We start from the raw sequence: 15,193 nt of genomic DNA, 5'->3' as shown, positions 1-15,193 counted from the left end.
CACCCATTACCAGCTGCCTGCTAGTCTGAAATATCTGTGCTTCATTATCACATGTTGTCTGCCCTCTAGCCATCTCCATCCTTATTCTGCCATTCTCTTTGTCACGGACCTTGAATTTTAACAGCCAGTATTGTCTTTATTTTTCTTTATTGTCCAAGTTTCTGAGGCAGACAGGAAAGTGGATAGAATGTAGCATCTTGGGAGTTTTTTTTTTGTTTCAAACTTGAGTTTTCTTGTTAACACAACCTTCATCTTTACAAAATTACTTCTGGCTCTTTCCTTTTTCTGACTTCAGCATTGCATCCACCATCTTCTGTTTTATCATTTGTCCTAAGTAGACAAACCTATCTACTTGTTCCAGTGCGACACCATCTGCTTCAATCTTCACTCTAGTTTCGTCTAATGTATTCTTTCTGACGGCCATTGTTTTTGTGTATTAATCTTCTATATTTTTCTTGATCTACAATATTTTGTAGGGCCTCTTCTCATTCTGCAAGTAGTACTAAGTTGTCTTCAAGACACAAGTTTGTTCTTGTCTCCAATTTTTGTCCCTGGAAGTACCTCTGATTCTCTGTACGATGTATTTTCACGTTTTTCCCTAACCTTTATTGAGAGCCATAGACCTGAGCATTTTTCTGATCAAACTGTATTCTTATGATGCAACGTAATCGTGGAATGTATACCTAATAACTTCTGATTCCCATGCAGCAAATGCAGATAGATACATGGCTCTCAGATATACTTTGCCAATTGTCCTCTGTATATATAATATAAACATCTGTAAATTCTCTGTTTACTCCTTTTTGAGTGCATTTTTTCTTTGCAATAGAATAGAGACCGAAAACACAGAACCTATGTGTATGTTCTTGTAGTGACGGAAATTCTGGAAGATTGGGAGGATTCCGTTAACATTGGTGAGTTCAAAATATTTTCATTATTGATGGATTCACTGCTTGATGCATTCAAAGTTAATGTAACATTACAGAACCATAAAGAAAACGGCTCCAAGGTAGGCATTAGTGGATTTCACAACTGTAAGTAAATGTCATTGTGATTTAAAGTAGGTGGCGTTTTAAGCCTGGATGTTAAGCCAAGATGTCAAGTACTATGTTTTCAAAAATAAGTGAAGAACCTTAGAATGAAAAGTTTAAAACCTTATTGAATTAAAACCTCGATAATCTGATCCCTCTAGGGGGTGTGGGGGAGGGACAGAGTAATGATGCTATCCCAATAGAAATTTCATTGCAGTGCAGCTACACGTGAGTGGAATAGAGAGGAGAGGAGTGGGGTGGGGTGGATGCTCCTTGTTGGAACTAGCAGAGATACTAAATGCTGTGGGCTGCTTTGGATAAATGATAACCCTACATCTACATGCTTTAGAAACTTGTCTTTCTCCCCAGCTCTACTTAACTCTGTCACCTTAAGTTACCATTTTTTTTTCTCACTTCAACAGAAAACTGTACTCTTTCAAACAGGATAATGCTCTGGTCCTTATGAAAAGGAGCACCCTGATATGCAGAGCAATACCACAGGAGATTTATCTGATTTGAATTTGGCTGTGTTAACCCAGTACATTTCTCTGACCACCTGCAGCATGTATTTTACCCATAATTTGACACCAATGGCTACTCTCTGAAATTTCAAATCTTACATTGTTAACATTATCTATCAAATGAATATACTTAAATCATTTACTTTGTTTTAGTAAAACGCACATATCAGAATTCCTAACTGGTGGTTTGAGAGGAAAATGAAATGACGCAATATAAATAATAATCCTGCGTAAAATAGTTTATATACACATATTCTTGTATTATCAACGCAGAAGCTGTGCTAGTCTGAACTATATCTTTTAGAAATTTCCATGTGCCATCTGAGACTCAAAACACATGGAGTTCCTTTTGTATCCCTAAGGAAGTTACTGGGTTTTCAAATAATGGCCACATTCAACTGCCTGTCATACAGGAAACTTAACAAATCAGTCCTCCTGACAATAAGTGTGATTCTTTTTTCCTCAAGCTCTGCAGTCCACCAACAACTCGCAACATTTGTATTTAGTTTTAGTCGATTCTGACTAACCTTTCAAAAAAAATTATGGTTAGTCACTGAACTGAAGGAGCCTTTGTGGTGCTAAAACAAGGAAAGCTGACATTTAATTTGTGTGGGAGGGGGGTCCTGGATTAGAATGTAGAGGGGGTTGTGCTTCAGTTGTACAAAGCTGTGGTCAGATCCCACTTAGAATACTGGGTTCAGTTTTGGGCACCATGCTTCAGGGAGGATTCATTGGCCTTGGAGGGGGTGCAGTGCAGATTTACCAGAATGAAACTGGAGCTCAAAGGGTTAAATTGAGGACAGGCTGCATTCCCTTGAGCATAGAAGATTTTAGGTTGGTCTGATCAAGGTGATTAAAATGTTACAAGGATTTGATAGGGTAGATACAGAGAAAGTATTATCTCTGGAGAATCGAGAATAAGGACACAATCTTAAAATTAGAACGAGGCCATTCAGGAGGGAAGTTGCAAGGCACTTCGTTACACGAAAGGTAGTGAAAGTATGGAATATTCCTCAAAGGCTGTGGAGGTGGGGGTGGTCAATTAGAACTATCAGACTGAGAATTTTTGTTTGTGTATCAAGGGCTATGAAGCTAAGGCAGCTAAATGGAGTCTCGTGGGTTGAGTGACCTACTCCAGTTCCTATGTAAACTTCATTTTTACCAGACAGGTGTCATCCCTGAAACTTTAACCTGCAAGTAGACTTTTTGTAAGTCGATCCATTATTCTCATTCTGACTTTGGATGGATTAGTGGTTTTATTTATGGCTGCTGCTCTCATCAGTTTCCATTTACAGGAAATACTACTTCGGACCTTCTCCAGAGGGAAGAACCAAGTCTGAGGTGCTGGAGGGAGGTTGGGGGGTGGGGTGGGGGGAGAAAATTTATGATCCTAGATGTGTACTTTTTAAAGAAGTGGTGTTTTTTTTTATATTTTCCTCTTATTTTGGAACCCATTGATTAATGGGCAATGTGGCTGTTTGGATGGAAGTTGAATCTGCAGATAAAAAGAATGGAAAACATTGTAACTGTTTAATCTGTCATTTCATTTGAACCTTGTAGAAGGCCACTAAATTCAAGTTTTCAGCAGGGTGCGGGGAAGTTAGATATTGCTGAAAAAAGAGACACGTCATAGTTTTTTGTCTTGCACTCATCAGGAATATTCACCACTAACAGGATGCTGCCGTCAAACCAAAGATATTCTGCCTATCTCACATGAGTAATGTGGCTTATGAATTTCCATGCCAGTGTGATGCTAGGTATGTAGGTCATATATCCCAAAGACTGGCAGATCGTAGCAAACAGTATGTCCCAGCCACTGTTTGCAAGGTAGAGACCATACCCAACCAGCCCGTATTTGCAAAACTCAAAACACAATGTCCAACATTAGATGTGATTTTGCAATTGGACAACGTTTGCTAAATAATAAGTGCGCTAAGAATTACACTGAGAACCAATTTAAGATTGCCAGTCAGGCTCATGGTGTGGTGCATTTGCGTGAACTGGAAGCTACATATACAGGGCCCTGTTCTTTGCAGATCGAACATGTGCACACATTGCGGCTCTTTCAGCTAAACAAAATAAGTGACAGCCATTTGCTGGCTCATTCCTTGGGACAATGCCTTGACCAATCAGGGTCAAGCTGCCTAGTTTAAATTTCAAACAATGCTTGGCAGCTAATGGTCAGTCACCATCAGTGGTGCATTCTCCATGGCAACGCCATAGAGGTCAATCAGAGTCCACATGCCAACTAGTCGGCACTCTCTTCTCATACAGTATAAATTATTGTTTTCCCCCTTTATATTGGTGTTCTTGCGAAATGTCCTGATGAGTCTAAGATGAAAAGTTTTGACATTTTTTTTTCAGTAATACTCAAGTTCTCTACTACCAAATGACTAGATGTTGGATAGGGATGGAATGTGATCCTCAAGCTAGTTAATATTTCCAGAAATCCATGTAATGAACTGTATTTATGTTTATTAAGTCACCATTGACAAGAGGTCCTAGTTATGCACTTTTTCTTTTGAAGACTACTTTGCAGCCAATATGTTGACACTTACAGTTTGATGTATTGGCATTGTGGTTTGTGCTGTGACAATGTGTAATTAAGCTTGGTAGGTTAGCATTGTGGGCTATCCATTCTTGTGTGAGGGCAATGTTTGGGATTTAAAAAATTAAGAGCTGTTTGGTTTCTGGAGTGTCTACATGGATGTTTTCCACCAAATGGTGCCCTTTATCATAGAATGGCCCCTTGTGCTGTATCATTCAACTCATCATGCCTGTGACAGCTCTTCAGTAGAGCTATCCAATAGATCCCACTTCCCTGCTCTTTCCCATATCTCTAATTTTGTCCCTTCAAGCATTTATCTAGTTGTTTTTTTTTGAAAGTTGTTGTTGAATTTGCTTCCATCAGCATTTCAGGCAGTGCATTCCAGATCATAACTCACTTTTTAAAAAAAAAGTTACCTAATGTCATCTTTGGTTCTTGTGCAATCACTCTAACTCTGTATCTGTATCCTTTGTTATTGACCCTTCTGCCACTCTCCTTCTCTGCCTCCTTATAAAGCCAAGGACCCCTTACACTTTTTAACATCCTTCTCAACTTGTCCTGCCATCTTCAAAGATCTGTGTGCATATACCTCCAGTGTGACCTGCACCCACTTTAAAATTGAACTATTTAGTTTATATTTTCTTTCCTCATTCTCCCTCCTAAAATGCATCAATTAACACTTTTTTTGTTACATTCATCTGCCCTGAGGCTGCCATTTTACAAGTCAGTCTGTGTCCTGTTGAAGTCTCCTGCCATCATCCTCATTGTTTACTAAATTTTGTGTTGTCACCTGTGAAATCTGAAATTATGCCTTGGATGTCCAGGTCATTATTAAACATCAAAAAGAGCAGTGACCCTTTGGAACGCCACTTTTCTTTTGAACCCCTTGACCCATGAGATGATCTATTCCTCCCTACTTCCCCAAGTGTGAGCTCTTCAATCTGCACTCTGGAAAAGCAACCATTCACTGCTACTCTCTACTCCATTCAATTATTATCTTATTCAATTTTGTATCTGTGTGCTAGATGTCTTTTGTAAGTCCTTATGGTCAGTATCATTGGCAAAATAAATTTTGTTTACATTTTGCTTTCACAGGAAGGAAAAGGAAATGGTTTAAAATTGAAGATGCAATTGAAGTTTTGCAGCGTCACAAACCGGTGCATGCTGAGTACTTGCAAAAGCTGAAACTGGGCAACTCGAACACGAATGGAAACTCTTTGGTCTCCACAAATTCTGTTGGCACAGCTACTGTGTACGTGACCTCTTCCCAAACTTCAGGGATGTCATCTGACCTCAGATGAAATGGACATTCACATCTGGCCTTTCTGCTCTTGTGCAGTCAATTAGGAAATTGCATTCTGCTTTGGAAAGCAGAATGGTCTAGGTTAGATTGTATATGTATAAATACTTTGCATGAATACTTGCAGTGTTGATATGAAACTTTTTATGATGTAAGATAGTGTTGAAAACCAAAGCCATACACTGATTTATGTTAGCATTATTTTGTTAGACATGCCTTGCAGGCCACTAACTGTTTTAAGATTGCATTATATAGAAGGGTATATTTAATCCTGTTTCAATTTTACCATGCATAGCATGCCACAGATGTGAAATGACTTTCTATATTGGTGTTTTACAATGGTAATGTGGTATCTGATGAATGTTTTCCACATCAAAATTAAATTGAGAAATATTTAGAATGAACACTTAGACATCCTATTAGAAAGTCTAATTGCTCAATACAATTTCAAAATTCAAATCTTGAGAAATGAATTGCCCCTTTTTGAATTGTTTGGGTAACTGATTAGAAGCTTTTTTTCAAAACTTGATCATTTGATGTGCTGTTAATTAAATATGCTTATATTCCTGATTTTTAAGAACTCTGTAGCAATGTCCTTAAAGCTTTACTGATCTATAATTGTTCAATGGATATTCCCGTCCCTACCCACCCACCACAATGTTCAATAACTTATAACTTTCAGAATTCCATTACCAATTAAAACAGTTGCCAATTTGACTTTTTGTACTAAATTTATTGCTTTTCCACATCCTGTCCCTTTTTCTGTGTAGTTTTTGTTCCTTTTTGATTTGCCTTTTTACTTGCACTTATTTTTCTCTAAATTCACTTTTCTTTTGTTCACGCTCTCTTTCCATCTCAATTGAAACGTTCTATACCCAAGTCACTCAATAGTTTGGAAAATACTTCTTCTGCAGTTGAAGTGCAGCTAGAGTTTTCAAATGTACCAGACTCCCGCTAAAATGTACCAGACTTCCCGGAGGAAGCTTCTAAAAGCTGAATGGTATCTACTTTAATATTGCCTGTGCCAAATTGAACTGTTTCCCTCAGAATTTTGGTATTTAAAGTAGTTAAAATCAATTCACTTTCACATGTCGGTTGCCTGGATCCGTGTTTTGTTTCCAAGTTTCTCTTTGATTATATGTTTGTACCTTGCTGAAGGGAAGAGGTGATGGTCTGTTTTAAATGAAGTAGCACTCCAGGGTCTCTAGTTTGAGTGCCCCTGAAATGGAAATTATACAAGGCAGTTTAGCAAGATTTTGAATTTTTTTTGTTTTAAAATTGCAATTATAAAAGATTTGTTTTGTGTTTAACTTTTTGTGGGCAAGAATTGGATGATGAGATGGGTTCATGTTCACCTATTATGGGTTGGTCAGAATTCAGCCCTGACTAATCAGTTTCTGTCTCTGGCTACAAGAGTTTCACATGAAATGAGTAGACAGTCTCTATCCATTCCTAGATAAGTAAAAGGCCACAGTACCAAACTGTCTCTTAGCAATATCTCTCTGCCCCATAGTCAGTATGAAGCCTGCTATACTTCACCCTGCTGTATTTGAAGGTGCACCTCAAAGCTTGAAGGACATTGGGAATTTGTTGACCTCCAAGAAATCGTAATACTTTTTTTAATATGAAGAATGGAAGTGTGCTCCATTTATATTTGTTTAAACTCCTGCTCAGTGGCCTCTGACCCTACCTTGATCAAAAGGATTTTTTTGTTAAATGTGTGGTTAAATTGCAATACTGAGTTTGAAGGCAGTAGCCTAAAGACTCCTGCGAATGAACCCACCTTATGCAGTGTCTGCTGTATTTAAGAATTCAATATTGCTTCATTTAATTAGTGCCCTCACAATTTTGTGGTTTCCAGCTCCATTTATAGAGACTTGTCACCTTCCTTAAAAGCTTTCTGTACAGTCCTGAGGACACCATTCGAGAGAGTCTACTGTATTTGATTTTAAAAAAATCATTTTCTTAATGAGACTAATAGTCTTAAATAAAACTGAATTTTGAACAAAATGTGTTCTTTCACTTGTTTCTATTAAGGACTTGTTCTTTAATCCCAATCTGGACAGTAGATGCATGGAAACACCACCTGCAAGTTTCCTTCAAGTTGCACACCATCCTGACTTGGAGATATATGACTGTTCCTTCATTGTCACTGGGTCAGAATCCCAGAACTGCTTTCTAACAGCATTGTTGGTGTACCTATACTACAGACTGCAACAGCTCCACCACCACCACCACTTGGAGGGCAATTAGGGATGGGCAATAAATGTTGGCCTTGCCAGTGATGTCCACATCCCATAAATGAATTTAAAAGAAAAAACCTGGGCATGGAGATGCAAAATATTTACGAAGCATGAATTGTTTGATTAGTTAAACATTTTGAGGAAGAAAAAGAGAAACTCTTGGACAGAGCCGGTGCAGATACAAATGGTACCTTTTTAATTTCTGCCACTGTCGTCACTTTGCTTCACATCCACACTGCAAAACTGACCTTTTATTCTTTGAAGGACACTTCATAATTCACATTGAATAAATGAACTGGCATTACGGTATATAGGTTCACCTTAATGAAGAGGTTCTCCGTTTTGTATTGAAAATAGCGCTGATTTGGAAACGTTTGTAACATCTTTCTAACTTGTGCTCTGAAATAAAGTTGACTAGCTGAATTAGATTATCCCTCCAAGCACAGTATGGCTGTGACTCTGCTAAAACTGTTTTGTTCCATGCTTTTCAAGTGGCTATTCTCAGTACAGTTTGTCTCTTTTTCCCCCTGCTACTGCCATGCAGCATGATGTGATCCTTAAATTAGCACATTGCTGTTATTGTTGGGACATTTTACTTATTGCTTTTTAAAGCTTCTCTGAAAAGATTAAGCTCTTAAGAGGAGCTTTAGCTAGTGGGAAACTATTGGCTACTTTGAATATTACTAGTGAGTTGCATTTTTTTTTGAGAATCAAAACCCTTGCAGCCAGTGAAGTACTTTAAGAGTTGTCACTGTTGTAATGTAGAAAAACAAGAAGCCATTTTCTGCACAGCAAGCTCCCACAAAAACCAATGTGCTGACCAGATAATTTGATTTCACTTGAGGGATTAAATATTGGCCTGGACATCAGGGGGAAAGTGCCATTGCCCTTCTTCAAATTACTGCAGTAGGATCTTTAAAGTTCCTCTGGGAGGACAGGGAGGGCCCTTTGTTTAACATCTCATCTGAAAGACAGGATCTGTGTGTAGCATTCCCTTAATACTGCACTGGGTGTGTTGGTCTAGATTAGGTATTCAAGTTTCTGATGATGGTTGAACCTACAACTGTCAGAGAGATACTAACTGAGCCATGATTGAAATTTCAGCAAGCTGAGAGGTACAAATTCTTAAGGAAAACAAAACATTTATCAGCATTACAGTATTGGATGGCTGTCAAGTGAAAAATGTTGCTTTATATTGGGCCCAGAATCAGAGGGGGAGTAGACAAATAGAATACAAGCTTTGTGCCACCCCCAGCTTGATGTGAAATGCGTTTGAAAATTGTAGAGTGAATATACTGAGGTGTGTGTAATTGCCAACAATGGCCAGGGGTAGAACATTAAATGTATTAAAAGAAAATTGATCTAGAATTACTCTAGGTGTAATCTACAAAATATTGGGCTCTAGCTATGTGGAATGGCACTAGTGTGTATGAGCTTTACGTAACTTGGGCTTCAAAAGCAGAAAACATGCACTCTCCTTAAAGTTAACAAAAATCTGAGGTCTGAGTTGTGCATCAACTAGGAAGAAGGTGGTTTTGGTAAAGCAAGTTGAAGTACAAATCACAGCCATGATCTGATTAAATGGCAGAACAGAATTGTTTGGTTGTCTTCTGTTGCATTTTTACACTTGCTCTAGTCTCCATTGAGAATTGTATGGTTGTCTTCTGTTGCCATTTTACACTTGCTCTAGTCTCCATTGAGAAACCAGAAGCCCTCCCTCACGATCACCTTGGAGTATCTAGTTCTGAATAGTATGTATTCATCCTGAAATGTTCAGCTGTATGGAGTTTATCAGAATGTTATTGCCACCATCCCAAAATACTGTGTCATTTTGCCAATGATTCTGTTACTTTTTATTTTCAAATGGAATTATACAATTCTGCTTCACTGTAGTCTTAAATTTCCCATTCCAATTGTCAAAGAGCCTTCATATCCTTATTACTCTATAATTAATAATCCACTTCTTTCCTCATGGACCTTCCTGGCAAGAAACTTATCTGGCAGGGTAATAAAATTCCTGTGTGTATGGGGAAATTCTTAACTCAGCAACCTGCACTGGCCTGCAGTACAGGAGATGGCACTATTAGCTAGTTTCAGAAGTTCAAAACCAACAAGCACTTCATCCATTTATTCTTAATGGGATGTGGGCATCGCTGGCAAGGGGTTGCCCATCCCTAATTGCCTTTGAACTGAGTGCCTTGCTAGGCCATTTCAGAGGGCAGTTGAGAGTCAACAACATTGCTGTGGGTCTGGAGTCACATGTAGGCCAGACCAGGTAAAGATGGTATGTTTCCTTCCCTAAAGACTATTAGTGAACCAGATAAGTTTTTACATCAATCAATAATAGTTTCATGTTCACCATTGCTGAGACCAGCTTTTAATTACAGATTTATTAACTGAATTTAAATTCCATCAGCTGCTGTTTTGGGATTTGAACCCATGTTCCCCAGGGCATTAGTCTGGTTCTCTGGATTACTAATCATGATATTACCAGTGTGCTATCATCTCTTCCTAAATTAAGGTATTTACCACTGGGAGCTAGATTGACTGGGATTTAAAATAGTAAAAAGGGAAAAAATTAGAAACTTAAACATCAACAATGTGGATGAACTGGCTGGTTTGCAGTGGAAAGGAGGTGAGCTATATTCTACAAAGTTGAATGGGTTTACTGAGGGAGATAGCCCAAGGATGAGCTAATTTCTGTCCTGAATTTAACAATTTAAATTAAAAAGCTCAATACAACCAAACTAGGGATGACAGCTGAGACATAGAAATTTACAGCTCAGTAGGTGGCCATTCAACTGATTATGTCCATGCTGGCCAACAAGGAGCCATCCAGCCTATTTCCTGGCTTATGGCACTTCAAGTGCACATCTAAGCAATTTTTAAATATCAGGGTTTCTGCCTCTACCACCATTTCAGGCAATGAATTCTGGATCCCTACCAACCATCTGGGTGCAAGCATTTTCCCTCAAATTCCGTCTAAACTTTCCTACTCTTACCCTAAGTCTATGGACCCTTACTCAAGAGGATTAGGACCTTCCTATGTGCTCTATCTAGACCGTACATAAATTCCCACAGATGTAACTGAAGTAAATAAAATTATCAAAAGCATTGCTAAAATCCACATAGGCTATATCTAATGCACTACCCTCATTGAATTTCTTCAGGAGGTAACCCAGGAGGGTCAATCATGTTGGTCAGACACTATCTTTGATCGACAAATATGCATTGACTGTGTTTGATTAATCTGTGCCTTTCTAAATGGCAATTTTCCCAACCCTCAGAATTTTTTCCTATATTTGCCCACCACCAAGGTTAGGCTGAATGGCCTTTAGTTACTTGGTTTATCCCTTTCTCTTTTTTAAATAATGGGACCTGTAGAATGGACTTTCAAAAACAATGTTGAAGGAAATAGTCCTGGAATCAGTTAAACAGTTGGAGGCTGTGATGGATTTGCAGGTTCTTTCTAGATGGAATAAGTCAAAGACTGCATGTTCTTTGTTTCCATCTTCAACTATAACAACAGCTTGTATCTATATAGGGCCTAAAATGTAATAAAAATTCCAATGCACTTCATAGAGTTATAAAGCAAAATTTGATACCAAGACACAGGAGATATTAACTTGTAATTTTTAAGGAGCGCCTGGAAGAGAGAGGTAGAGAAGCAGAGATGTAGGAAGGGAATTTCAGAGGTTGGGGCTTTGGCACTCAAAGGCATTGTTGCCAAAGATGGAGTGATTAAAATTGGGGATGCTCAAGAGACCAAAATTCGAGAAACACAGGTATCTCGAAGATGGTTGTAGGGCTGGAGGAGATTACAAAGATGGGCAGGGGCAAGGCCATGGAGGGATTTGAAAACAAGGATGAGAAAATTGAGTCATTACTTAACGGGGAGTGAACATAGGCTGGCGAGCACAGGATTGACTGGTGAAAGGAACTTGATGTAAGTACGAGTTTTGAATGAGTTCAAGTTTACATAAGTTAGAGCGTGGGAGGCCAATCAGGCTTGTGTTGGATTGATCAAGTCTAGAGGTAACAAAGGCATGTATGAGGGCTTAGCAGCAAAGAAGCTGAGGCAGGGGTGGAGTTACGAAAATGGAAATAGACACTCCAGTGATGGGGCGATAATGTGATCAGAATCCCACCTCAGGGTCAAATATGACTAAGGTTGCAAACAGTCTGGTTCAGCCTCAGACTGTAGCCAGCGAAAGGAATGGAGTCAGTAGCTCGGGAATAGAGTTTAGAGTGGGGACCGAAATCAATGGCTTTGGTATTCCCAATATTTAATTGGAGGATATTTTTGCTCATCCAATGCTGGACGTTGGACAAACAGTCCGATAATTTAGAGATAGTAAAGGGGTTCAGAGAGTTGGTGCAAGTTAGAGCTGAGTGTCATCAGGGTACACAGGGAAAGTGATGGATGATGTTGCATGTTGATAGAGATCTTATTCCCAAACTGACTAAAGTCTTTACATTACATGTATCAGCGTGAATCTGTTCTTCTAAGCCAAGTAAAGACCCCAATCACTTGTTCTAGTTGTTGTCATGCTCTACTCAAATATTCACCGAATCTGATCAAAATGTTTCCATTAAGACCAGAAGGGTCTTCACAAGAGAAAATACATCCATAGAGAGCTGGATCTGCAAAGACCTGTTACTCAGTTAATATGAGAAAGATCATTCAATTGGAAATTCAGGTAGCCATGGTGAAGAAACCAATTCTAGCCATTACAGTAAGACACTGAGTGAAATAACATGGGCAGAAACTTGACTGGGATTGAAAATATGGTGTCTTAACTGAGTTACTGACCATCTACAGTGGTAGTTGCTTCTTTGAAATTTGTTTCTTCCAAGCTCCAAGTAAATGTCACTATGCTCCGCCTTCCTTGGTGAAAATTGTTTGTCACATGATTAGGGCTGTGTTAGTGCTGTGGTGGAGCAGAATCTGGAGAGATTCAAAGTTGGGGCTGTGCAAAATATAGTGTTGTCAACTCATTGAAGGACTTTAGACAAGGAAGGTTGGAGACAGGATGATAGTTTGTAAGGACAGAGGGGTCAAGGATAAATTTTTTGAAGTGATAGTGATTCTGAAAGGGCAGAGGAATCATTTACAATGTTGGACAGCATAGAGACCAGGTGCTCAGCAACTTACTGGGAAAGAGTTCAAGGAGGAGGTGGGTCAGTGGATGAGATTTGTGGAAATAAGAGGGAAAGATGGAAAATCTGGACCAGGGCAGGGAGGAGTCCGGGGGTGCATAGCCAGGATAGGTTGTGGGTTTGTTTGATTGAGCATCTTGGTTGAATCTTTTAACTCAAGCTCTCCACCTCCTCACACTTCAACGAACCAGCACTAATTGAAGGCAAAAATGGCATTCGCCATGATTATGCTGCATTATCTGGAGCCTACAATAAGGTGGTCCAGTAACAACCTTCTAAATTGACGAGTCACAGTGAGTACTGTGAATTGCCTGGTTAGGCTGGAGAAGCTGGGGTTGTTCTTCCTGGAGAAGAGAAGGTTGACAAGGGACTTGACAGAGGTGCCCGAAATCATGAAAAGTCCGAATAGAATAAATAGAAAGAAATTGTTGCTGTTGGCAGAAAGGTCAAAAACCAGAGGGCACCAATGTAAGGTGAATGGCAAAAGAACCAAAGGCGTCATGAGGACAAATGTTTTTATGCAGTGTGTTTAGATTCTGTAATGCACTGCCTGAGAGTATGGTAGAGGCAAATTCAATCATGGCTGAATGGTATCCTTCTGTGCTGTGACCATTCTACGACAAGTGCTAGGAATGAGGATGAGTCTTTTTAAAGCAATTTATGAGATTTAATAGTGATGCCCTATTGGGTTATAGGAGAAACTACATCTGCCAGGAATAATATTCAGGTTATTCACTCTTTCAATTAGTTTGAACGAAACTGTGAATGGAAACATTTTGGCTTTTATGAAGTTCACATTTTGCATATTACTGAATATGAATAAAAGTCTGGGACATTGGCAACTCGAACCTGCTGAGCAGCATCTCAACATTTGGCTAAAATTAGCACATCAGAATGTAGAAAAACGGAAGGAAATGGTTGTCTCACGGACAGTAATCTGAAACACACAAAATGCTGGGAAAACTCAGCAGATCTAACAGCATCTGTGGAGAGAAAGACAGAGTTAACGTTTTGAGTCCTTATGACTCTTTTGCTTGGAGTAATCTAACCTTCAATACTGGTCCCCACAGGTTCTTATCCATTGGACTCTTGGCTCTCCCTGTTCTGTTTTGTGATCAGAAATAGCTATGTTGTCTGGATCTTCCAGTTTTTACATTTCCTACCTGTGCTCTGTTTGTTTTCTTTCTCTCACGTGCTCTCTTCCTCGTGCACCTTTCTAATGTTCTCCCCTCTTGCACTCTCTCATCCTTGCATGCTTTCTCATGTCTGTTCTATCAAGTGCTCTCACTCTTGCACTCTCTCAATCTAATTCGCTCTCACTCATATTCTCTCTTCCATGCTCACACTTGCTGTGCTGTCATGAGTCTTCCCAATATCTAGATGGAGATAATTTCTGCTCATCTAGGACTGGGGATCAGACAAACAGTATGACTAATCAGAAACAAGTATAATAATGAGGTAAGAACTCACTATTCAGGTGGCCTTGTGGCACAGTGGCAGCATCCCTACCTTTGGGCCAAAAGCTCTGGGTTCAAGTCCCATCCCAGAACTTGATGGCCACTGGTGTGTTCATAACACAGCCAAACAGGTTGATTATCAACGTATAAATCCTTACAATATACTTAACAACAGGCAGTCAGAGCTGGACAGTTTTCTGGTCAACCATACTGCAGAATGCAACAGCAAACCACTGCAGTGCTTTGCCAAGAATAATCATGGACCAATCTGGAAGTTCATGGCATGGTACCTGGAGGATTGAGGGTGTTGTCATCATACACACGGAATCTGAAATTGTGTTTTTAGATGGTGTGACCAAGGAGCAACATGTAGATCAGAAAGAGGCAGAGGCTATATCCTTAGAGGCAACAGGGCAGGAGCAGGATGAGAAAGCATTGGTGATCCTCTAGCTATGGCTGAGAATGAAATCAGGCAAGAGTCCCACCCAACTGGACAATGGGGGAGAACCATTTAAGAATGGTGTGTCCGACTGTGTCAAAGCTGCACACATCAAGGATAGTTACCATGATCACAGTCACATAGGATATCACTTGTGACTTTTTTTTTAAAGAGAGCATTAGTGCTGTTGCAGGACGAGAAACCTGATTGGAGGGGTTTAATCATGGAATTGTAATAAACATGGGCACAGATTTGGGAGAAGAGGAAGCCCTCAAAGAAATTGGAGAGGAATTGGAAGGCAGATAGGTCAAGGGTGTTTTTCTTGAGCTGGGAGGTGATGACAGTACCCAAGAAAGAGGAATGACTTTAAATGAGGACAAGGGCAAAGGTGGGAGGTGAGGTGTAATTGGTAGCTGCAGAAGTCTCATGGTAAATGGAGGATCAAAGAAAATACACATGGAATTTTTAAAGAGCTATTGTAAATGCTTTAGAGA

General features: G+C 39.5%; 1 protein-coding gene across 1 annotated transcript in view; it reads left to right on the top strand.

Moving 5' to 3' along the window:
• The window catches only part of LOC121286468 (diphosphoinositol polyphosphate phosphohydrolase 2-like), a 59,100-nt gene extending 51,690 nt beyond the window's left edge, over positions 1-7,410 (top strand). The window contains exons 4-5 of the mRNA XM_041203594.1: positions 830-914; positions 5,196-7,410. Coding sequence (XP_041059528.1) covers positions 830-914; positions 5,196-5,401 — 291 coding nt within the window. The 3' untranslated portion in view covers positions 5,402-7,410. The remainder of the gene's footprint in view (positions 1-829; positions 915-5,195) is intronic.
• Positions 7,411-15,193: the final 7,783 nt, after the last annotated feature.

The sequence above is a fragment of the Carcharodon carcharias genome, chromosome 13, assembly GCF_017639515.1.
Source record: "Carcharodon carcharias isolate sCarCar2 chromosome 13, sCarCar2.pri, whole genome shotgun sequence".
Lineage (NCBI taxonomy): Eukaryota > Metazoa > Chordata > Chondrichthyes > Lamniformes > Lamnidae > Carcharodon > Carcharodon carcharias.
Note: the sequence above shows the minus strand (reverse complement) of the source record. Positions and strands in the feature narration are given on the sequence as shown.